The sequence below is a fragment of the Bactrocera dorsalis genome, chromosome 5, assembly GCF_023373825.1.
Source record: "Bactrocera dorsalis isolate Fly_Bdor chromosome 5, ASM2337382v1, whole genome shotgun sequence".
Taxonomy (NCBI): Eukaryota; Metazoa; Arthropoda; class Insecta; order Diptera; family Tephritidae; genus Bactrocera; species Bactrocera dorsalis.
Window position 1 is genome coordinate 35997391 of NC_064307.1, and position 24805 is coordinate 36022195.

General features: G+C 38.7%; 1 protein-coding gene across 4 annotated transcripts in view; it reads right to left on the minus strand.

Moving 5' to 3' along the window:
• Positions 1–1743: 1743 nt before the first annotated feature.
• LOC105221859 (uncharacterized) overlaps positions 1744–24805 on the minus strand; it is a 189581-nt gene continuing 166519 nt past the window's right edge. The window contains exons 9-19 of one of the 4 annotated variants that reach the window (XM_049457272.1): positions 20672–20848; positions 17566–17595; positions 7990–8181; positions 7526–7932; positions 7252–7467; positions 6846–7179; positions 6463–6729; positions 6211–6394; positions 5903–6109; positions 5630–5831; positions 1744–5552 (exon numbers count right to left, since the gene is read on the minus strand). In XM_049457272.1, coding sequence (XP_049313229.1) covers positions 5447–5552; positions 5630–5831; positions 5903–6109; positions 6211–6394; positions 6463–6729; positions 6846–7179; positions 7252–7467; positions 7526–7932; positions 7990–8181; positions 17566–17595; positions 20672–20848 — 2322 coding nt within the window. In that variant the 3' untranslated portion in view covers positions 1744–5446. Of the gene's footprint in view, positions 5574–5629; positions 5832–5902; positions 6110–6210; positions 6395–6462; positions 6730–6845; positions 7180–7251; positions 7468–7525; positions 7933–7989; positions 8182–17565; positions 17596–20671; positions 20849–24805 lie in introns of all 4 variants that reach the window. The other 3 variants (XM_049457271.1, XM_049457274.1, XM_049457273.1) reach the window with 3 other exon arrangements.

Below are 24805 nucleotides of genomic sequence, written 5' to 3' on the forward strand. Positions count from 1 at the left end.
GGCATTAAAGCTTGATAGAAACAACTAAGGACGGAGTTAAGTATAAAAATATTTCGGTTTAAAGTGCAAGAGGTTTTCAAAGACTCGTGACTTTGTGCAATTACTGATTCATGGAGTATTATTAGATACAGTACCGACCAAGAAGCAATAAAAATATTATCATATATACTATCGACCAAAAAAAAAAAAACATAAAAATAATTTCAAAACTGTTACTTCCTATCGGCTATGCTCCATTAGTTTCAGGGGTTTTGAAACGGGAGGTGGCAATGTTTCTAGACGAATTGTCAAATGCTATTATTCATTACTTCTTTATAGCTCCACTTTAGTTAAACAGAATCATGCAATAACAGTTGACAGAATATTACGCCAAGTCCGGCACTAAATTTCATTACATGCACTGCCTACAGACGTGTCCTGTAAGCAACTCTTACTATATACTGAGGCAATCCTTCCTCACCTGTATACTCATATATGTCATACTAAGATACTTCCCGTTTCTACCCAATATCACGGAGTTTCGAAATCCTGCAGAATTGAATTCGGGCCCGAATATTGTCTTCCATTTCAGAGAAGAGTGGAAAGGTGTGGGGTGGACACTGCACAGTCATAAGCACATCTACGGATAGGTCCAAAATATATAATTGAGTAGAAGATGATGTTTCAGCATAATTAGATATCTAAATCGTCTACCAGACCACTGCAGTTCCAAGCGGAGTTCACAACAATTAAAGAAAGCCTTTTTGCTCTGACAAAGAGTGGGCTTACAATAAGGGATAAATTTGGGCTTTGAAATTGCTAGTTTCTTGGGATTTCACGTTTCATCTGTCATGGCATGGGGGTCATCGATATCCGAAAAAGGCAAGAATTACCCCATTTTTATTGAAAAAAGAGTAAAAATAGATGCAAAATACTATTTGGAAAATATTTTAACAAGGCATATGGTGCCCCAAGCCACAGAGCTATGAATATGATAATGCACTTCCTGGAAGTTCCTCTCCGAGCCGTTCGATATCAAACGAGGTTTCAGACAAGGCGACTCCATATCGTCCGACTTATTCAATCTACTGCTGGAGCTGAATTGAGAAGGCACAATTTTCTACAAGAGTATATAGCTGCTCGCACCGTTAATTCTGCTTTCTCCAGACTGGATAAGGAGACGAAGCATATGGGTCTTTTAATGAACGAGGGCAAGACGAAATATTTCTTGTGATCAAACAAAAAGTCGACGCACTCGCGACTTGCCTCAGTCAAACACTTCGAGGTCGTAGGTAATTTCATCTGTCTTGGAATCAGTTTTAAGAACAACAACAATATCAGCTTCGAAATTTAACTCAGAATAACCATTGCCAACAGCTACTACTTCTTAGTAAGCAATTGGGAAGTAAAGTCCTTTCGTGACGAAAAAAACCAGACTCTTTAAGTCACTCATTATTCCCGTCCTGCTATATAGTGCAGAGGCATGGACGATGGCAACATCTGATGAGTCAACGTTGCGAGATATGCAACTCCATTGGTGTAATATTAATAAAGAAAAGATTAAAATTCGAACATAAGAACAACTATTATTACTTGTTTTTAATGGTCATGGCAGTTTATCAAAAATTTCAAAAAAAAGCTGAAACGATTCTGTACAACAAAAAATAATTTGGCAGTTATGCGTTTATGGTCTTTTATTCGATGAATTTTTTTTTTTAAAAATAGGCGTCTTCGGCGTATCTCTGCAGTATATGTAGTTATGTATATGGTCTTCTACTCAGTATGACGTGATTTCGTGACTTCTTGTATAACTTAGAGGCGCTACAATGCGTGATTCATATTAAAAAAAATTATACTTAAAGTTTTTAAATATTATAAATACAAGTATTTTTTGGTTTTAGTTCATAATTCTTAACACTAGAACAACAATTAAAAGTCTTTTCACAGGCTGCACACACATCACTCACGTCTGCGTTCACATAGTAATTCGCAAGAACTTGGCCTAGATGCTTTTTTATTTACGCCATTCTCACAAAATGCAATTCAACCAGCCAGAGTTGTTGCTATTGCAGCACACTGCCATACATACATACATAGATTATTAAAATATTCGAGCTCTGGAGGCATGAATGCCTTCATTTGAACCTCATTTGCTTGACTCGTTCATTTGAAAGCTTTCTTCTCTTTGGGAAGAAACATTTATTGCCTATTTTTGCTTGCAAATCTTTTTTGCAAATATTTTGCACTTTCAAATTGCATAACGCAAATAACGGTTTCATATCTTCAATATTATTTAATGCTTACAATTTAATTACATTTTCTTAGTTTGTTTTCTTGTCTTTGTTTTTTTTTTTTAGCACCAGGGCAATCGTATCTGATTATTTGGTTTTTGTTTATTATATTTATTACTATTTCTCTGCTTTGGTTACTAACATTTCTAATTAATTGTTTATGTTGTGCGTCGCATAATAAATGCTGGGATTATTTACGAGTTCCTAAAACTTATGTGACCTCACAATGGGTTAGCGATACATTTTCGAAGTCCGGAGGTTAGTTCACTACTTAATATTAATATGTGTATGTAGGTATGATTTGTATAGTTCGGATTTTTTTTTATTCAGCTAAATTATATAAACTTATTTAATCTTCCATTCTGAGGAAGATCCAGCATTTATTGCCGGGGGGAATTTTTTCTACTAACATATTTTCAATATTGTTGCTACTTCGTAAATTCTTCTGAATTTTTATTAAAATCTCCGATTATGGGGGGTTTGACAACCGTGGATCCGCCACATCTTCATATGGATACAGTTCAGAAGAAGAGTTACATACTTAACTTGGTTCAGAAATGTATGAAAGTATATCAGCGGAAGATGAGCCTTGAAAGATTACCTTGGAATTAGTATAGTAGTACTAGTACTAGTTAAATTGAGAATGTTCAGCATGTGAATTTACATACTGTTAGAGAGTTGGGTTGGCTGAGATGAGTCGAGGTATAGCAACGCGGTAGCGGCAATAACCCAAACTCTTAAAAGTATGATTCACGAAAAATCACTTTCCATAAGCTTTACTAAAACCGACCACTTGATACCGGTCAGTTTGAACGGCAGCATTATGTTATGGTGATAAATCCTAATAACTTTTTCTCAATGATAACCGAATATTTTTGACCGGAGTTGGGTGATATGGACTTGGACTGGTTTCAACAGGACGGCGCCACAAACCACATAGCCAATGTCACAATCGATTAATTGAAACCAAGTTTGGCGAAAAACCAAACCTGACCTTGGCTATGGTCTATGCCAACAAGACAAAGACAATTGATGAACTTCATACGAATATCGAAGGTATCGGCCGATTTATGCTTGAAAACCGTCGGAAATTGGGTTCAGCGTCTGGACTTCTGTAAGCGTGCCAGTGGTAGCCTTGCAAAAGAAATAGAGTTCAATGCATAATAGCATCGAATGTACTTTTACAGGAATAAATAATTTCATTGGTATTCTTATTGGAAAACCCATTATGTGGTATCTAGAAGTCATATGAAAATTCATCATGGCGACCCTCATAAATCGATAATGTAAGTTTCTGCTATGTCTCTTGGCGGGAATGACTTCTAAGATGTTTCAGCGTCAGTTTTGTAACAGAGAGAGAAAGTGTTTGGGCGATGACAACCGGATTTTTAGATTTTTAGCACGAATATCTATTGGACAATATTCAGTAAGAACTCATGCGAGCAGTTTAGTCGATCTCCCACGCTCTACTCTAAACCAGAAGGATCTCGCAGTCGCACAGGATGCAGACGTCGACCAACGTCTGCTAAACGTACTCGAGGTACATAGGAGCAGTGCTAGAGCGCAAGAGGACAACGGATATCCGACTCATAACCATTCTACTGTGTTCTTTTCTTTTTCTTTTATAGTTCGCATATACATAGCAGTGTAAGGCAAACGATGCCTACTTTACTTTCTCCTCAATATTTGACCTCCATGAATGCTTCCTATCAAAGCTAAGCTCCAGGTATTTTACTTTATCAACAGGTTGAAGACGTGAGCCTACGGATAAGGGAAGAGAGAGACGTCTGGGATTCAGTTCTACATTGAATACCGCGCTGCGCTATTGCGAGCTCATGAGAAAAATTTCAGATCGATACTTCACGTATATGAAGATAGACGGATATGGCTAATGGACTCAGCTCATCATGCTGATCTTTTACATATATATTTTATTGGATCTCCTGCGTTTCTTGCTTGGTGTTACAAGCTTCATGGAAAACTTTTTATAATGTGTTCAGGATACACAAATATTTTGGATCCATCCATGTAAAGTTATTTTTTATTTACTATTTTCATATTTCAGACTCATGTACTTTTTAAAAGAACAACGAATACTTAGAAATATCATTCAATATTTGAAAAAGCTTTATCTGTTTCTTTGGGTTCATATCAGATGGATGAGAAGAACTTTTACCTGAACTTGAATTGTGACACGATGGGCTCGGTTTGATTCAAACTGAAGACAAGTTATCACTGCTTGGCAATTTGAAAAGGGGCTAGTTTTTGACAAAGCCGACTACCGGTTTTCATTGAACTCGCTAGAACCACTCATTTTCTCTAGGGGGTTTCAATAGGCCACTACAAAAGTAGACCGAAAGAGACAGCAAAGAAGCAGCAAATCAGTAAGATTTGCCATTTCATCATAGAAAGATATATGGTCTAACAACGAGTCGAAATTATTATAATTTACTACCGAAATTCGGAGTCAGTGGTCTCAACTTTAAGAAGAATGGAACTCCAATATTTTTCAACGCGAAAGCTTGCTCCACATAAGTGTTAACTCAGTTTTAAATCAAGAAGATTATTACATGGATTAAGTATATAAGTTTGCTGATCTCATTAACATAATTTTTATGATTAAAGCTTCATTTAGAGTCGTGTGTGCCTACAAAAATACATTCATAAATATGATTTGCAGTACATCTTTACATAGCTAGACTAGGTTTACACATTGTACACACACAGATGCATGTATTTATATAAAAAATTTGCTGGGTTTGATTCTTGTCTTAATTTTCGGCTTAAAATGAGTAGTAAAAAAGTATATTTTTGCATTTTCTTGTATTGAAAACATGACAGAGATCATTGGATCATTGCGTAGAGACGAGAGCTAGAGTTGTGTAATATGGTAATATGTACTGTTAGTTGACGGGTAAAAACTTACATACGAAATTTTCGAATAAAATTCAAATGCATAAAAACAGGTGAATCGGGTCGTACACACATACTCGTTTTAGTTTTGTGGTTTGTTTGTAGCTTCGCATTTAAACGAATACTCGTATCTCCGCCATTTTCGGCAACACTTTGAATAGTTCCGGGGCACAATTCTGCACGAATTTTAAAGTTGCAATCGAAAGTGGTCAGACTGTGGTCACACGATCGATCTCAACATATCGCACAGAATTGTCGTTTTGTCAGCAAATCACCTCCTTCTCCTCCAGTACCGCAGTATCCATAGAACTCAATGATTTGAGGCGTGTCTGCAGCACCGATGAACCACGAAATTTGCGCTTGATTTTCCTGCAATGAAAAGCAAAACGTCTAAATGAGATTTTTCTGCTTGCTCTTTAAGCGGTGTTCTGGCCGATGGCACTCACTTGTATGCGAAGGCGGCAAACGCACAGCACAGCAGCACAATGATGAGACACAAGGTGGCCAATATCTCAGTGGGCAGTTTCATAATGGCCGAACATTGTAGGAAAGTCTCATCGTCCCCGGAAGGGCAGTGTACAATGCCGTCGCACCAAACGCTCGCGTTGACGCAAGCACCGAGCTCGGAACACTTGTACTGACAGTCTTCTGCATGAGTTGAGGAAATATTAGAATTTTGACTCGCAATATAAATATATATATGTAAGTGCTATGCTCACCTGCAATACTTAATACTGGTCTAGGAACCAATTCCATCCAATTAAATGTAAAATCGCCATTCTCCGGGCGTAGATACTCCACACTAATGGCCTTTGAGCGATTCGCAATTGAGTAAATGGGGCGCTCATTCCAGCCAGCGCTGAAGATTTCGACAAACTCGTAGGCCTTTGAATCGGGCGATAGTGGACACGCGGTTATTGTCAAACCTAAAAAAAGGCATTTCATAGTAAGAAGTTACGAAAAAGAGGTTTAGCACCATCTAGTCTACGCTACTTGTACAGTCGCTTTACACTATTTCTAGGCTTACCTTCAGAAGTTGTAAGCACAACTCGCGCCTTCGTTTCGCAACGATAAGAACTGGTACCCACCACGGTTGTATTCAATGCTTTCTTCGGATTGTATTTACGCAAGAATATTGATTTCAGGCGCACATATAAAAATTTGTTACCGTTGGATGGTTCAATTAACCAAGGACGCGTGCGGCATTCCATCTAATGAATTGAAAATATTGAAAATATGTACAATATCGTTTTATTAGTCCGAGATAAATCGCACTCACATCACCGAATGTCATGTGGATAGTGCCACTGGGGCCGAACTTGCGTCGGCCATCTTTACAGCTTGCTGGTCCTTTGATGAATTCAAACATGCCCTCGAAGTTGATGGCGTCCGGATCGTCAAGTGTGGTCATATTTATTGCAGTAAAGTGAACTTCGAGATCCCGACTGGTTGAGGTGTATTCAACAGGTAGATGTGACGAGTTCGACGAATTGCATAGACAACCACGTGGCAATAAAATCGAATCGTGATAGGGACGTTCAAAAATCTAGAAGGTTGGAAATAGATATTAAGAAAGCACAGGTCTTTCGCTTGAAAAAGTTCATATATTTCTATAATTCCATAGGGATTTAACGATTTTTATTAACTTTACGATTTACTTACCTCGATGCGCGCATTAGTATCGCCGTAACAGAAGGATCGATTTATGTCCTCGTCCACCCGCGACATGCACGGCCTATTGAGTGTGGTTACCTTACGTAATTTGATGCGTATACGTTCACCTCGTTGACCTTCAAACTTGTAAATGCACTTCAAGTTGCGTGTGCCGCCACGCCCGAAGAGGAATATATTGCGTACGCTGCGAAAGATTGCCGGGTCTTTCCGATCCATAAGACTGCTAACGAACTTACGATTACAATCGTTCTCGCCGCCAGCAAGCGGCAGACCGTCTTGATGCAGATCGATGAATTCATACTTCAGTTTGAATTCCAGTGGACTAAAAGTAAAAGAAACGGCTTAGACTTCTGCATACGGTAGAGGTCTCGACTGCCATGTAGCTGACACTTACCGCAACACAGTTGACTCTGTGTTCTTGAGTTCCAGTGTTATGCTATCGCTGCTTGACACATAACTTTCCGATATCGTGCAGGGCCGCGCATAAGTCTCGTTGATATTCGAACGATCACAGGTGCGCGGTACCGTGCCACGGCAATAACGCGCAATAACATTTGTCGAATTGTGACTGTAATGTGAGACTAACGGATGTGCAGGTGCGTCGCTGGCACTGCAAAACAATAATAGTTATGATGAATTGCAAGGAATGTAAATACCTGTACGCTTACCAGTTGAGATCTTTGCATGCCGGCGGCTCCCTTAGAGCGCCGTCCCAGATGCGTAGCATGCCACTACAATCCTCATGCGTTTGCAGCACGCCAATCGCGCCTACTGATGTCTCATCCATCTGCCCGAATTCCGGATCCAAGTTGAATTTCATCATCGAGATCCACACCTTGAAACGGGAGAGCGGTTGATTCATACCTTGTGCACTGGTGCGGCGCGACAAACTCAGATGATCGAAAGTTTTAAATACACCCATGCCTTGTAAATGATATAGGCAAGTAGTATTCGGCGCCAATGAATGTTTAGGGCTTTCAAGTATGCCACGTCCAGCGCCGCGTATCCAAAACTCACACGGTTTTTTGTTCTTCGAATACGTGGGACTCATGACATCTACGAAAATCACCTCAACCTGCAAACAATTTTGTTGTATAAGTTATGCAATTCTATAATATAATAATATCCATACGTCTAATTGAAAACCGTAGAGCGGCAAAACTTGCGAAGATGTGCCTGTGAATGTACCAAAAGGCGAAGTCGTAAATTCCACCAATAACTCGGGTCCACTGGACACGGCTGCCGGCACTGCTTGTCCGCCGCCGCAAAACTTCAACACGACCGGGTCACGTGTCGTGTAGCCATCGTAAACCGTCACGTAGTCCTGTAAAAACAGCAGAGTTAGTCGCCTCTTCTGTTGAAAGCCGAAAATAAGTAGAGAAACTGCCTCCAATTTGCTGACAAAGCTTATCACACAAACTGGGAAAGTTAGGCTTGGACAGCGGAAGTAGAAGAATTTTTAAGCCGATGCTAGAAAGTTCTTGTTCATAGTCCAATTAAGACAGTGGTGTAAGGAATTTAGTCAATGGTGCCTAAGTTTGGCTACAAGGAAAAACTACAGTGTGACTCCAGTTTATTAGCGCAATTACTTTTGGAAACTACGATGTACAGTTAGTTACAGTTTCAGTTGAAAATTTAAATAAATGTTTATTTGAACTGGCACATGTGGGTTTGTAGTGGAGGATACCTATGGGGGTACATAAATATCTACAAATTGTTGCAAAAGCGGGGGAAATAAATGTGTAAGCCAAGTGAACTAAGGGAAAATATTAAATTCAAGTCTAGTTCAATACTGAGGTAGTTGGGTGTAGGCGGTGACCACTTGTTTCTTGATACTTTAATTGGCGTTCTCATTTGTGTGCCTGTGTAGGTTTGTTAGTGTGGTTTAGTAAAAAATTTACCCCACCTTTATCGATTAATTGCGAATTGTCTCGTTTTTGCTTTAGATCATACGAAATAGACACGCAACAATCACGTTTAATACGAAGCTGAAATATACTGCGGTTTTGCGGCTAAAAGTAGTTACTTACGGTAAAACCCCTTCAGGAAAGTCTGCGCTAAAAAATATTTCAGCAGTTGTCATCAATGTATGTCTTCCGAATAAGTTGTTGTGAAGCAGATTATCAAAAAAGACCTGAAACCGAAGTCCGAAGACCCATCCGCCTTCGTACGCAATAATTGGAGCAGGTCCATCCACTTTATAGCTTATTTTAAGGCAGAGTCTTGGTTCGCGGGCTTACAAGTATTGACACCGAACGTTCGACAAACGTCTTTTCATCAACAAAAAGCCACTGTTTGGTGTGTTATATGGGCAGAGGGTATCATTAGTCCATATTTCATCAAAAATTAAACAATCTAAAATGTTACAAACAATGCGGAATGCTACAGAGCCAGGACTAATAACTCTTTTGTGTCTAAATCGGAAGATGTTGATGTGAACCATAATATCATACAACCAACGAACAACAGTCGTTGTGTTTTTACATGAGTACCTGCCGACGATGGTCGTACCCCACGGTGCTTAAATGTGTTTTTTGCAAGTATTATTTGGTTCCAATTGGTCAGGTGGAAGAGACAAGTTTTCCACCTTAGTTAAGTTCAAAGCTTATCTAAAACTTCAGCCGTGGTGAGTGTCCGGCACCCCGCTGCAGTGCGGTCCTACTCTGAATTGAATTTTCAATTTTATTTGCCTTTAAGTTTAAATCACAGCCAACATGAGGCCAAACCCAATGAGCGGATTGTAGCGAACTCCAAGGAACCAGATATAAGTTTTGGGTCAGATCTTGAGAATTAAGTAACTATCAGTTAAGCTCCATCAAACTCAATGACCGGTGACATTTGTCGCTTTAACTTCAAATGTCTTTTCATTAGAAGGAATCTCAATCAAAGTCTGTAATATTTAAGCCAAAGTTCAAGCTGAGTATTATAGCACTATTTATGACAAGACTATGCTATATTTTTGAGGCAAGCCAAATAACAAACATAGTGCTTATTGAATTTTAGTCGCCACTTACGACAGGCATACCTTACTATGGACAAATTCTACCTCCTGCCCGCTGGGGGACAACCAACGAACAATCAAATCAGTAGTAGTCTACAAGACGGATATATTTAATCTTTATGACAGTCACCTTTTCGTACTGGGCTTTTGACTTTATTCGTGCCATTTATCTAGTGGAATGTGGATGAGCCGCAATACACTTTTCGGTGCAATTTAACTAATCTAAATTAGTTCGCGGTTGTTTAGTGCCCTTCTGATTTCAATTGACCCACAAGTGCAAACATATATAAGCTCTATTATTGTAAATTATAAATTGAAAATGTATGAATGTACAAGTATGTATAATAATAATTGTTGCCCAAAATCGAGAGAGAGAGAGAGGTCATTAGGGAAAAAAGGGAGATCGCACAATCTGTGTCAAATACCGTGGGATAAGACTCCTCAACATCGCATATAAGGTTCTATGGAGCGTATTGTGTGAAATACTAAAACCCACCTGGCAAAACTAGACCTGCCAAATCAACAACTGACCAGATATTCATCATGCGCCAAATCTTGGAAAAAACCCTGAAATGAAGATCGACCCACATCACTTTTTCGTCGAAATTTAAAGCTGCTTTTGTCAGTATGAAAAGGCCTTTATGCCACGATGTTTGAATTTGGTATACCCGCAAACTAATATGGCTTTGTAAAATAACGTTGAGTAATACGAAAAGCTCCGTCAGGATCGGGAACGACCTCTCCGAGCTGTAAGATACCAAACGAGGATTCAGACAAGGCGACTGCCTATCTTGTGAATTCTTCAATCTGCTGCTGGAGAAAATAATTCGAGCTGCAGAACTAAATAGAGAACGTGGAATCTTTTATAAGAGTGCACAGCTGCTGGCGAACGCCGATGATATTGCTATCATTGGCCTCAATATCCGCGCCGTTAGTTTTGCTTTCGCGCCGTTAGTTTTGCTTTCACCAGATTGGATAAGAAAGCGAAGCGTATGGGTCTGGTTGTGAAAAAGGACAACACTTTCGTGCTCGCTTGTTATCAAACAAATAGTCGTCGCACTCGCGATTCGGGGCCCGCGTCACTGTTGACAGTCACAACTTCGAAGTCGTAGATAATTTTGTGTCTCTCGGAACTAGTATTAAAACCAACAAGAATGTCAGCACCGAAATCCAACGCAGTATAATTCCTGCTAACAGTTGCTACTTCGGACTGAGTAAGCAATTGAGAAGTAAAGTTCTCTTTGGCCACACAAATCCCAAACTCTATAAGTCACTCTTTATTCCCGCCCTGCTCTATCGTACAGAGGCAGGGACGAGAACAACATCTGATTAGTCGGCGTTATGAGTTTTCGAGAGAAAGGTTCAGCGGAAGATTTATGGTCCTTACCGCATTGGCAAATGTCAAGTCGATGGAACGATGAGTTATACGACGATATTGAATCAGCGAATTAAAAGACAGCGGCTACCTTGGCTAGGTCATGTCGTCCAAATGGATGAAAACTCCACTCCAGCTCTGAAATTATTCGACGTAGTATCCGTCGGAGGAAGCAGATTAAGACCTCTATTTCATTAGAAAGACCTGGTAGACGAAGATCTGGAAACACTTTGAATTTCCAATTGGCTAAACAGCGGAAAGGATGAACGATTGGCGTGCTGTTGTAAATTCGGCGTAAGATTTTTGGTATATCTTAAAGAAGAGACTAAAGAACGAGCTAAGATAGAAATTCCGGTCTGCACTGACCGTTTCGTTTACTGTCGCCGGTCTAAAGCCACCCGTAAGCTTGAACTCTCCATGAGTTTTGACGACACTTAATGTGCTGAAATGCATTATAATAGCTATCGCCTATTTGCAATGCATTGCTAATAACAGAAGCCATATCTTAAATTCAATTTCGAAGTTATGTTTATTTGCCTCATAGAGATATACGATATTTGGATAAACTTTGGAGTGCGGCAATGGCAATGGGCTTGCCAATTTAGCTGGAAGCAAGATGAATAACGATAGTGCACGCCCAAAGACAGCAATTAGGCGCTGCACCGCTTTCCCGTAATGACTAGGGCAGAATTCGCATGCATTGTACTGATGTTTGGCTCTATGCATGCTGGTCGTCCGAAGCGCGCCTTCACGGTTCACACTTCAATCGGTTGGCGTAGGGATGCGGCAAAATGCAACTGCTGGTGTCAAAGCTAATATGTAATGTGTTCGTCGTCCTGCTACTGGGCAATCGAGGTGATGCTGGTGTCGTGTGGTGCATTCTGCCGGTCATCCATCAAGTTTTATTGCTGAGCCAGCAAAATTATAGCAACTGCCGTTATTCAGACACATACATATGCGCATATGTATGCAGTGTGAATAATGAGCGTTGAAGACAGAGCGTGCCAGAAAGGAAAAACTGCCATCAAAGCAGCAAATTGTGTGGTGAGAAGTGTCTTGCCGACGGAATGGTAAAATCTGAGGAAAGAACTATATAATAGCTGTTCGATCTGAACAATTTTTTCGAGGATTGCAGCGCTGCTTTGGAAAAATATCTGTGGTGAGTTTCACGAAGAAACTTTGTCAAATAAAAAAGTTTGCCATGCAAGGACTTGAGGTTGAGCGGTTCGATAGTAGACCGCAGTAGATTGTTCGGCTGAGACTAATTTTTTCTTGGCTGAGACTCATTTTTAACCAACAGATTTACAAAATACAAGTTTTTTATTCACTCCCTCAAACGGTTTTACGTCCAGTTCGCGGAGAAATGTTAATCTTATGTACATTTAAAACTGTAAACGCTGGTGGGTTGAGGGACACAAGCGGAAGCACTTAGTTCAGTGAGCCTTAGAGTGACAAAACAAGACAAAAAAAAAAGAAACGAAGGATAATGTATAAAAATTGAAATGGAAAGCTGCTAAGAGAAATAAAATCGCAGATTAAATAAGTAAAACGGCAAATGAAAGCAGCCCTAAAAGGATTGTTGGTGTGCAGCGAAGCCATTAAGTGGGAAAGTAAACACGTTGCCCTCGACACTTAGCGGCAAGACACGCGCTCCCATTATGATGCTAATACGCCTCGTTGGTATGCAAACTTTACCAACTCAAAAAACTACCGGGGAAAAACCCGGCAAAAGAGCAACGAAACTTGGCAGCTACAAAAAGTGTGCAAACGATGGGAAAACTTTCGCCCAAACAAAATAAATCTGTTAGCAACATAGCTAAAAGGAAGAAGAAAGCAAACTGGTAGCACTGCCGAAAAAATTGAAACGAGAGGACGTGCGAAAATGCCAACGCTGTTGCTGACCGAACTGCAGGGACGCCATTCGACGCTGTTGGACGCCACTCAGGGCCAAATGGTGCTCATGAATATGATGAATTAGCGTGCTTAAGATTCGCGGTGGATACACCCAAGCACCCGCAGCACATCCGATTCGACCAGCTGGCCTTTGAGCGCGTTGGCACGGCGCAGCTTTAAGCGGATCAACACTACTTTGTTTGCACATCTGGAATATATGTATGGAATGCACATATGTATGGAATGTACATATGTATGTGTGGTTTTGTATTTTTGAGAGGTTGAATTAACACATATGTATGTATGTTCGTATGATATGCATATCCGGTTTGATTTACACATGTGCTGTGCACACATATTGCAGCAGACTTGCGCGCCCCGGCATAAAGCAGCGCATCATAACTGTCCGCGCATGCATATGGGAAGCATATGTGAATGTTTGTAAGGTTTTTTTGTATACATGTTGGCGATTTAAGCTTATACCGGTAATTGACCTCCACATGTCCAGCTGTTGGAGATTCCATTTAACCCTAAGTGCGAAGATTAGAATTTTGAAAGAATGATTTGTGTATGTACATGCTTTAGGGTGTTCGTTATTTCGCATGTCGATTTTTTGTGTCCACTGAAGTTTCAGTTTTTGCTCTCAAAAAATATCGAACGAATAAGCACTTTATTTTAAATTTATAACGTGTCTAAATCATTTTTCTTTGCCCATGTATTTAACATAGGATTTTTTGATCTTTTGTAATAAATTTTTTATTTCAAATCTAGAGAAAAAAATAATATTCAAATACAAAATTTACCACTTTAAGGAAAAGGCTTTTTTGTGTGCATAAAAATATGCCTTTAAAAGTTATAAACAGTTAATGCCTTACAAATTTTGTGTTTCTCATACGACACGGTGTACCCTATGAATACGGTAATAATTGATTTATAACAAAAACTGAAATTTGATGCTTAGGAAATAATGAAAATCCTTAAGTATGTATATAAAGATAAATATAAATAAAATATATATAATAAAATATAAATAAATGTTTTCCCAAAAATGTCTTGAGTTTGATTGATTAATTTGCATGACAGTTATAGTATATGCTATAGTTGTCCGATATCGATGGTTCCGAAAAATGAACAGGTTCTTGGTGACAAAAGGACGTGTGCACAATTTCGGCATGTTGTTTGATACTCAAGGGGGTTGGTATTGCAGGTGAGCAGAATCGCTCCGTAGTGCCGTTAAGCAAAATCTAAAGAGCTATAAGCTGCAAGGTATTGTGATAGAGGAGCTGTAAATTTAAAAAAAATGAGTGTGGCCTCGATCTCCAAAGGTGAGCGTATCTCAATAAACTTCTTAACCTATTTCAATCAAACGTGCTAATAGGAAGTCTTTTGAAAAGTTCTTTATATACGGTGAAAATCGTTTAAATCAGTTTATCAATAATCGAGAAAACTACTTAGAATGCGATGACTTCGTGACAACTTAATATACCCTGTTCAGGGTATAATGAGGAATTTTTTTCGATATTAAGTCAAAATAAGGTGGGAAATAAATATTTTGAAATAATAATAAAGACAGGATAGTTTAATTCTTCCTATAATCTGGTAGGCCAATAAGCCACGCATAGACCAGTTTTGGTCTTTTGCGAGTTTAGTTGCTAGGTCCAAGAAGAGAAGTCATCCTTTAGAATGCCTGCGCTTGACGCGAATTTTAACAGACCCTGCGGCCTCACTATCGATACCTCCTCCAGTGGACTCCAGATGCTTACAGCGTTGTCTTGCCAATGCGAGAGATGCACCATTGTTTCCCTAGTGCTCTGCAGTCTTCTTAATCTGGTGTTGATATAAAAGCCGTATATCTTTTCATTTCCTCCAATTTTGCTATAAACATTCTCTATAGGACTCTTTGCCGGGAAACGAGTTAAAATGCTTTTAATTCTTAAAAAAATCACCCACGCCCCTCTACTTCCTCTTCACTACTTAAGATTGCCAGTAAATAATTTTTTTTTTCATTGCCCAGAAGACTCATTGTTTTTTTGCTTTGAAAATTATCTAACCTGACCTATTAAGAGCAAAGAATCTTGCTCCACATTCGATTCCACACCATAATTATATCGGGTAAAATATATAAAAATTTTACACTGTGTGACATGTAAATATGGTAGGCGAGTTTGAATGAAATCAATATTTTGACTTTATTAATTTGTAAATGTTCCACCTAGGGCTGCCTAACGTTGATGAAGTCCCAAAAAAGTAGTTTAATGTGGCCAAATTTCCGAAAGTTCGTCAGATTGAAGTGATGGTTCATGCGCTGTAAGACTTCTTCTTGAATCCGACTTTCAAGAAATGCAAAACCACAGCAGCTTTTTTTAAATGCAAGGTGGGTCTCACCAAAAGTTATGCTTGGCTTTACGAAACCGCGGTTAAGCCAATACTGTGTTATAGTGTATTTGTCTGGTGGCATGTGCTCGGCCACGCTCGCTTAATAGCTGGAACGCGTTCAACAAGTGGCTCTAATTGGCATCAGCGGTGTACTAAGTACAAGGCCAAAGATGGCACTTTATGCCCTTCTACATATATCACCAGTCCACACAGCCGGTCGATGCATGCTGTGGAGGTTGGAGGTGTTGAACACAACAAGAGTTACAGAGAGAGAATCCATCACACTTAGACTGCATTCCCGATAACTTGGCTTCCTGCGTCACGGAACTTACCTAGCGGTTCTTCTCCTACCACATACCTCTGAGAGATATATGGGTGGGGCGGAGTTCTGGAGAAAAACGAAATGAACTTTTTGCGGATAGATCGAAGTTCAAGAGGTAGGTTGGTGGGAAGTCTTCTGTCTTGAGCTCTCAATCAACTATTGTTTCAGACTGTTCAGACCATTGTAATTTCTTTTAAGCAAAAGTGGCAGCCGGCTTCTTTGAGAGCAATCCACTCCGATAGTAGAGTTGATATAAAAGCCTTGAGCTCGTGGACTGTGAGGTTAAAGCAAGTTAACCCTAGAACCTGTGATTTGTCTGGGATAGGTATTGGCCGTATCAATAAATTTGTGGCATGATCATGGCGTTTTGTCGATATGCGACAAGCGTCTCTAGCTGTAAGAGTGGACTCATTTGTGGCCTCACTAGAAATCAGTCTCTTTACCTAACTTAACTCAATGTGAGTCTTTTAAATATTGTAGGTACTCCATATTTTGCAACCTCAGTGGTATATACCAATTAAGTGTTTTCATTTTAATTTGTCCAATTTCCCGGGAATAAAAAAAATTTTAACAAAATTTTGAGTACTACGAAATTAATTAATTAGTAAGTAATTAGTTCGCAATTAGTTAATTATTTATTTAATTTAATGAATTTTAAATATTAATTAAATAAATCAATTATTTACTAATTAGTTACTAACTAAATTTAATTAAATTAATTTTAATTTAATTATTTTAATTAATTATTTTAATTAATTTAATTATTTTAATTAATTTTAAATTAATTAAATAAATCAGTTATTTATTAATTAATTACTAACTAGTTAATTAATTTTACTTAAATTAATTAAGTAATAAATTAATTACTTTCTAATTAAGTTTAATTTTTAATTTCAGTTTAGTTTAGTTTAATTAATTAGTAATTAATTACTAATTTACATTTAGCAAATGCATTTGTTGTTATAATATATAATGATATTCCCCGAATGCATTAACAACTGTTGCTAATGTCACTGAACTTGGGGGTCTTCGACTAATCGATGCGCTTTAAATACTACTACATCACACGCAGTATTCGGTTACACTTGCTGGCATTTTGCGGTACGTATGCGACACGCATATTTAATTAGGGGTGGTTCGGCCACCCGCATCGAGTTCTTCAGTGTTTAAACGGAGGGTGTGACTGGCGGCATTCAGGTGTTATGTAATTAAATGCTTTTATTGATTAATTACAGGTAAATAGAAAGCGTACCTTAATTTATTTGCATGCGGTTGAAGAGGAGTCGTGGTTTTAAAAATGATTGTTTTTTTGGTTGTAAGATTTATATGAAGTACGTACGTAGTATCGAATTTGTGAGAATGACTACTTTTTTATTGTACTAAAATTCATGTTAACGAGACTTCACTGTATACATTTGTATATGTACGTGTAATGAGTAATTACAATAAATACTAATTCGGCGTTGCATGTGCACAATTACATGTAAATAAAGTGAATAAAGAGAAGTGGAGTATGTGCGAAGGCAGTACATTGAAGATAGGATTTAGGATATAGTGTTACTTAGGTCATTGTACTACAATATAGGAGAGAGCAAAGCTACTCCTTACTTAAATTTAATTGATTTGTGTATTTCGTGTTTATAGTTAAATTATTTGAATTAATCTTGAGATTTGCTGTTTAAAGCGCTATTCTACATGTGCTACTTAAAGGTGTAGGTACACTATGTAGTCTCTTGCTTACCGTTGACTTCCATTTGGGCCTCAAGTGGTCCTAATTGAGCATAACATTAAAATGTGCGAAAATATTTAATTTAAAATTGTCGTTTAATGGTTAAGAGTTATTTGTTTAGTGGCAGACGTGGTGTATGAGTAGCATGCTGTAGTACTCTACTACAGTACAGTAGACTATGGTAGGGTGCTATTTATTTAGAATATTAGTAAACTTACATATATGTACATAACTAGTGGTTTTTGTTGTTTTAAAAGTTTAAAAATACCGATTTCAAAAATGTAGTAATTTGGTTTTATAATATAACGAAGTTTTCTTCACCGTAGTACAGCAGCTTTGGTTGGAAGGCTATAGGCACTGGAGAAAAGGAATGTGGCGGGCGGCTTTAGTATGAAGATGGATAGAGGCTGTACTGCTTAGAAAGATAGCTAAATCCACTGTGCCCACAGTGTGGAGTTCTCTCGCCTCTACTATGGAGTCTAGTAATAGATGCTTGGGTTGCTTATAAACAATGGGATTCGATGTCAGTGGTAAGTCGATGACATTGTCATAATGGTACAAGATAAATTTGAGAATACTTTCTGCGAAGCGGCTTAAGTCTAGCATAGGGATGATGCAATACGGTGAAAATAATTGTCGTCCCTTTTACAAAACGAAGATCTCTTCCGGGCTTGAGGCCCCTAACCCTAGGTGTCTAAAGAGATGAAGTTTTTGGGTCGATCATAGCATATAGAACTAACACTGTCTAGAGCCACCAAGGCACTCATGATATACAGACACGTAGCGGGTTGATCCTGCAAATCAGGTATCATCAAGGGGGGTGTGACATGATCGTATCGACTATGGTCACTTATGGAGCGGTTGATTAGGCATTGAAGGCAACAAAGTCTTCGGTAGGTCTTCAACTATCGAAGCTGCAAAGACTCGCCTGCGTCTGCACTTCAGGGTAAATGCGCACTTGGCCAACCGCAGCAATTGAAGTTATGCTGGAGCTCACACCGATCCATCTAGTGATCAAAAAGGCAGTGAGGCATACCATGATGCTCATGGCAGCAGAGGGTTTTGGCAAAGGGAAGGTAATGTCATCTCAATAAATGAAGGCCTTAGGAGAAGACACACGACTGGCTCGAAAACACCAGAAGGAATTGGAGCAGGCATTGCGAGACCGCATATCAAACTATCCATACCAATGGGATGTTTTTCGGGCATCTTTCAAGCAGAAATCTTTGCTATCATACTTCAAAGCATCTATCGGAATCAGCGTATCACTATACACAGCGGTGGGAAGACGACACTAAAATAGATCTCAACTTATGTACTCGTAGTCAAATCGCTTTAGTGGAGGAGTGTATAGAAAGGCTGAACCGCCTATATCTTTGCAACTATGTACACCTGAACTGAGTGTCGGATCATAAAGCTGTAGCCGGCAATGAGCTGACTGAATTAGCCCGCTCTACGGCGGTTTTTAGGATGATAGGGCCAGAAAAAGTTAATATTTGATACAAGTTCAGCTAGATGATAATTGTAAAGTAAATACTATGAGAAAACCACCACCAATTAGTTACCTCGATTGAGGCTATATAAAAGTTTGGTAGTGTTTTGTGGATTATCTGCGTATGCATTGAAAAATATTTTGGTTCTAAGCGTTAATAAACATGCTTTTCTCTTCTGAAGACAAAATTTTTTATTCCTCATTAAAAACAACAGGGATTTTATTGGGTAACAACTCATAAACTCCAAAAGATTATTACTTTTCTAAACCTAAAATAAAGCTCAGCATCGCAGAAAGCTTATACAATGTAGACGTTTTAAAGGTATTTTGTGGGTATTACATATGGAAGAATTTCATTAAATTCTTTTATTCTTTATCCTACATACATATTTTATGACCTTAAGGTTGTGATCACTTCTATGTATTTTGGTGAACGAATTTTCTTTATTAATCATCATTGACAGTTTCCAGTGTATTTTGCATACAAAATATAAAAAAGACACCTCAGTTCTGCTAACAATCTGCTGCATACATTTATCAATATTTATAGGGACTCCTTAGAGCATCTGTGCACGAGTTCCACTTTGTTTTGGCTGCGTCGCCACCATTAATATGTTATTCAATAATTTCGTGATTGAAATTTTTGGTCGACACTTTTATTAAATTTCGTGTGCAGCATATGAAAACGCTTCAAAGTGGCGCCCAACAACGTGAACGCATAATTAAATAACGGCAAATTTACGATGCTACAAATTGACATGTACGAGTATGTATGCATGGCAGTCTACGAAACAGTGTACGAAGGTACGAAAAAGGAAAGTAAAGCAGATTTCACTGCCGACTGGTGTTTTGTTCCTGCTTTCCTCAAGTTTAATGAAAATTCTCAATTTTTCTGCGCTTTGCTGCCAGCGCTCGCCTTTGGGTGAGTAGCTTAAATAATATCCTTTTGGTATTTCTTTAATTATAAAGCGCAGCAGCGTTACAGAATGCAAAATATTACACGCAGAAACTTCTTTTTATTTAAAAGAAAAAAGAGGAGAGCAAGTGAAAGCAAAATTCTCTGCTAGAAAAATCTTTTCAAATGGCTGTGCTGGCGCTGTGGAGAGCGCAAACGTGTAAGCACAAAACGCAAAGGCGGATAATCCTTTGGGAAAAACTGGTGCTGGCATAGAATAAAGCTACCGAAAAGCATTACAAAACTGCCGAAGTGCTAAATGGAAAGGTAATTTCAAGCGCAATACGCGAAACAGCTTTAGAAGTGTAAATGAAATCAACCAGCCATAGTGTTCTTGCAATTTTTGAAAATTTAAGAAAAAGGCAGCGCCTTTGCAATTTGCTGTTGAGCGGATCTTGTAGAAAAGTTGATATGAAATCTTATCACTGTATCATGATTTTATATAAATCGATGCAAAATCCTTTGCTTTATAGCTTTCCCCTGACTAATGGTTTGAGCTTTGCTTTAAAGTGTGAAGCTAGTCAATTTCTTTACTAACTTTGAATTTGCTTAAACAAGTTTTGTGCTTTTAAAGTTTTCGATTTCCGTCTTTTGATAACCGACATTATATACGAGTATTACTCACTTTACTGACATCATTATCTATACTAAATCTATATAAATTTTCGTACCTGCACATTATCGCATTCACTCCATGTTTTTAGACGCGGTTCAAATTTCTTATCTTTTTCGCTGGTGCTAGGCGGTGGTTTGCTGCCGATTCCCGTATCTTGTGTGGATATCCAGACTAAATTTCCTTTGGATTGTCTCACCAGTATCATGGCGTGTTTGCCATGCGGCACTTCATGCTGTAAAGAAAGTCAAATATAATAATGGCATTAATTTTTTTATTAGGTGACAACACTGTTGTAACATTTAAGAGATATATTTTCTATAAACATTTCATCAATTAATTAATTTATTTATTCCTTTTTTAATTTGGAGCAATATCCTTAACTGTAAACTTTGTTAATCCTATACAGTTGGATACTAGCTGTAGAGTTTTGATGTAATATACATATATACATATAGATGCATATACACTCTGTTAAGAAAGTATCGTGAATTTATAAATGAAACGAAAATTTTCCAATCATCATCCAAATTTATTTTATCGCCTTCAAAGTAACATCCATTTGAAGCGATGCATATGTGTGTGTTTCTTCCAATCGTAAAAACATTTTTTATAGACACTTTCCGAAGTGGCCGTCAGCTCTCGCGTCGAATTTGTTTTGATGTCTTCAATTGAGTCGAAGCGTGTTCCCCGAAGTGGATATTTCAGTACGGAGAATAAGAAAAAGTCACCATGAGCTTTGTGTGCTCATCTGTTATCATGATGAAGAATCCACGAATTGTTGGCCCACAAACCCGGACGTTTACGACGGATAGCGTCTCGTAAGCGCCTCATAAAACCAAGATAATACTCTTTGTTGACGGTTTGACCAGTTGGAATGTATTCATAGTGGACGACACCAAGAATATCGAAGAAAACAAAACTATTGTTTTTTCTGATAAAAATGACAGCTCTTGAGTTTCTTCAGCTTGCTCTTTGTCCCAAATGCGGCAATTTTGCTTGTTCACATACCCATTGAGCCAGAAGTGGGCCTAATCGCTGAACAAAATTTGGCCCGAAAACGTCGGATCTTCTTGGAACTTTTCATATTTAAGTATTGAATATGAATGAATAATTCAATTTCCATTTACTAGAGCGAGTTACAGATTAGGAAATTCACATACGTACAAAAACGCATTTGCTTTCCCACAACCAAAACGAATCTTGTCATAAATTACGCAATGATTCCACCACACTCTTCTAACCAAACGAAAAAAGGGTGTAGTCGTATGTAAGTTTCTCCATAATCAGCAGAAAATTCTTTTGGTGGAATTTCAATTTATTTTACTCAATAAATTTTCACAGCGAAACCCCGACACATTTCAATACAAACTCACATAGGTGCCATATATTTTGGCCCTGTTGGCTCGCAGCAGAAAAACCATTTATCTCTAAATGATAGCTGAGCTTTTTCCAAACTGTACGACTTCATTTGTGCACCTGCAAGGTTATTTGCTTTGTTCAAAATAAGTTCACAATTGCTATTCGCGTAAATACAGTATTCCATAGATAAATATGCCATGTCCATGCGCGCTCTTTGATTAAATAATTCGCCAGTTTTTGCTTATAAGCTTTGGCAACTTTAATAAGGATACGTTTATCAAAGCCATACTGTATCGTGGCTCTTTAAATGCGCGAAATAGTGCAGTGGTATTAAGAGTCTTTTAGTGCTCTAGCTATTTATGTGCATACAGTTGTACCGGAAAGGAGAAACAGAGAATCGCCGTGAAATCATAAATGTCTGATAGATGCTTCGGCCAATACAGAATCGTCTATGCGCACTGATTTGCACCGAGGCGGCCATTTCAGCAATGCGATTCGATAGTCCAAGTGCCGACTGCAATATAAATAGTTTTGTGTGCTTCGAAAGCAATTCGTAATCAGCGTGTGATTTATCTGTTTTATTACTGCTGCTGTTTTTCCAATAGTTTTTGCCAGCTGTTGAACAAAGCGATTTTGCCCTTTGGCAAACTGAAAAGGCGGTGTTCGTGGGTACGAAGACGTGCGAGAGTATTGTCTTTGCGCATCACGGCAGTTTGATTCAAAGAATTTCGTGAATTATGTATAAAAAAGAAATATGATACGCATTTAGACTGCAAACTAAAGAGATTGAACTCATACTCGTATTGCAGACTTTTATTTAGTGTTGCTCTTGAGAAGAAAGTTTTTGCACTCATATGAGAAAGACCTTCTTACTGTTTTTTAGTATTTAAAATATTAAATTTATATAAACTTTTATAACGATTTAAAAAGGTTAAAAAATACATTGAAATATTATGAAATAATTTTTATAAAACAAGAAAATAAGGATTAAGGTTGGAAATGGTCGGTCCTTCGATCAGATAGCGAAAAGTTTATCTGATAACTTTCTCAGTTGAACAATATATTTGCTTTAAATTTGTATTTCCAATGAAATCGCGACTTGGTTACGTTAATTGTTGATTCAAAATCGATGGATCTCACGTGATTTGTGTTACGCAAAAGCTCTTACAAGAGCTCACCAGATCTTCATAGATTGGCAAATTGCCTTGGTGCTTAGCACAAATTTTTTGAGCGGTTAATATCAGTCCCAGCCGATTTGCTAAGTACGTCAAAGTTGTATCTATCAATATATTTCAATGTCAGTCTGGGGAACGTCAAGCAATGGAGGAGAAAGTGACAAGTTCCTCCTCATCTTCCTCCATACATATTATGTTGTCAAAAAACTTTTGCGGTATTTTTATTGAATTTTCAATTGTTCATAAAATTGATTACAATAATGCGATTCAAGTCAAATATGCGCCGTTTTGTTCGATGACGCGTTCCCAACGAGATGACAACTTCATAATGCCCCTCTCATAGAAGCTCGCTTCTCTATTGGCAAAAAACTCGGAGAGCTAATTTTCATAGGAATATCTTGTGGCCAACTTCAGACTACCAAGCGCGTTCGTCATGGACAGAAACAGGTGGTAATCACTTGGTGCGAGATCTGGACTATGGACGGTGGATGCAAAAGAACCTCCCATCCGAGCTCCCGGAGCTTCTGGCGCGTCACTAAAGATGTGTGTGTGGCCTGGCGTTGTCCTGATGGAAGACAATTCGGCCTCTGTTGATCAAAGATGACCTCTTCTGCATGAGTGCTGCCTTCAAGCGGTCCAGTTGTTGGCAGTACAGGTCCGAATTGAGCGTTTGGCCATAGGGCAGCAGGCCCCCACCAAACACACAGAAGAATCTTCCTGGCCATCAATCCAGGCTTGGCCACCGTCTGGGCCGCTCCACCGCTTTGCGACCACGACCGTTTGCGCCTTACGTTATCGTAAGTGACTTTGTTGCGATTCAGAAGCGATTCGCATGCGTCGATACGGTCAAAGATGTTTTTTTGCGTCAATTCGTGTGGCACCCATACATCGAGCTTCTTAGTGACTCAAAGCTTCTTCAAATGGTTTATAACGGTTTGATGACTCATGCCCAGCTCTTGACCGATGCTACGGCTGCTACTATGCCGGTCTATTTCGACCAATTTAGCGATTTTATCGCAATTTTCGACGACAGGCCTTCTGGAGCGTGGCGCATCTTCGACCACCTCTACACCAGAACGAAAACGTTGAAACCATCGTTGTGCGGTGGAAATGGAAACTGTCGCATATTGGATAGTGAACAGTGAGAATACCAACAATTGAGGCAAGATTTACTTCACAAAAAGTTGTTCGGAGAACGTCTTATGGTTCCCTCTGTGCCAAAGGGATCTCACAGTCGCACAAGTAATGGTTGTTGACCACCGCTTTTTGAGCTTACTGCAGGTCCATAGGTCGGGCGCTAGAACGCAAGAGCACTTCAAAAAACAGACCCGATATCAACCGACTGAAATTGGGGTATGGGTGCCCAGAAAGTTTGTCGGTCTTACAGTCTAATATGGCATAGCTTGAAGCTATTACTAATGAGGTCATTCGGAAATTATGTGTTTACAATGGAACAAAATGGAGGAAATTATTGAAAATTATCAATATAATTATAAGTGTTTTGAGGAGTCTATTTTATCACGAATACAACGATAAAACATCAAATGAGGGAAGTGAAGCAATCAAGAACTTGCTGCTATTGTGTCGCACATCCAACTCTGCAGATAACATCGAAAAGTTTCTAAATATCCCCGTGTAGGAATCAAAAAGATAAC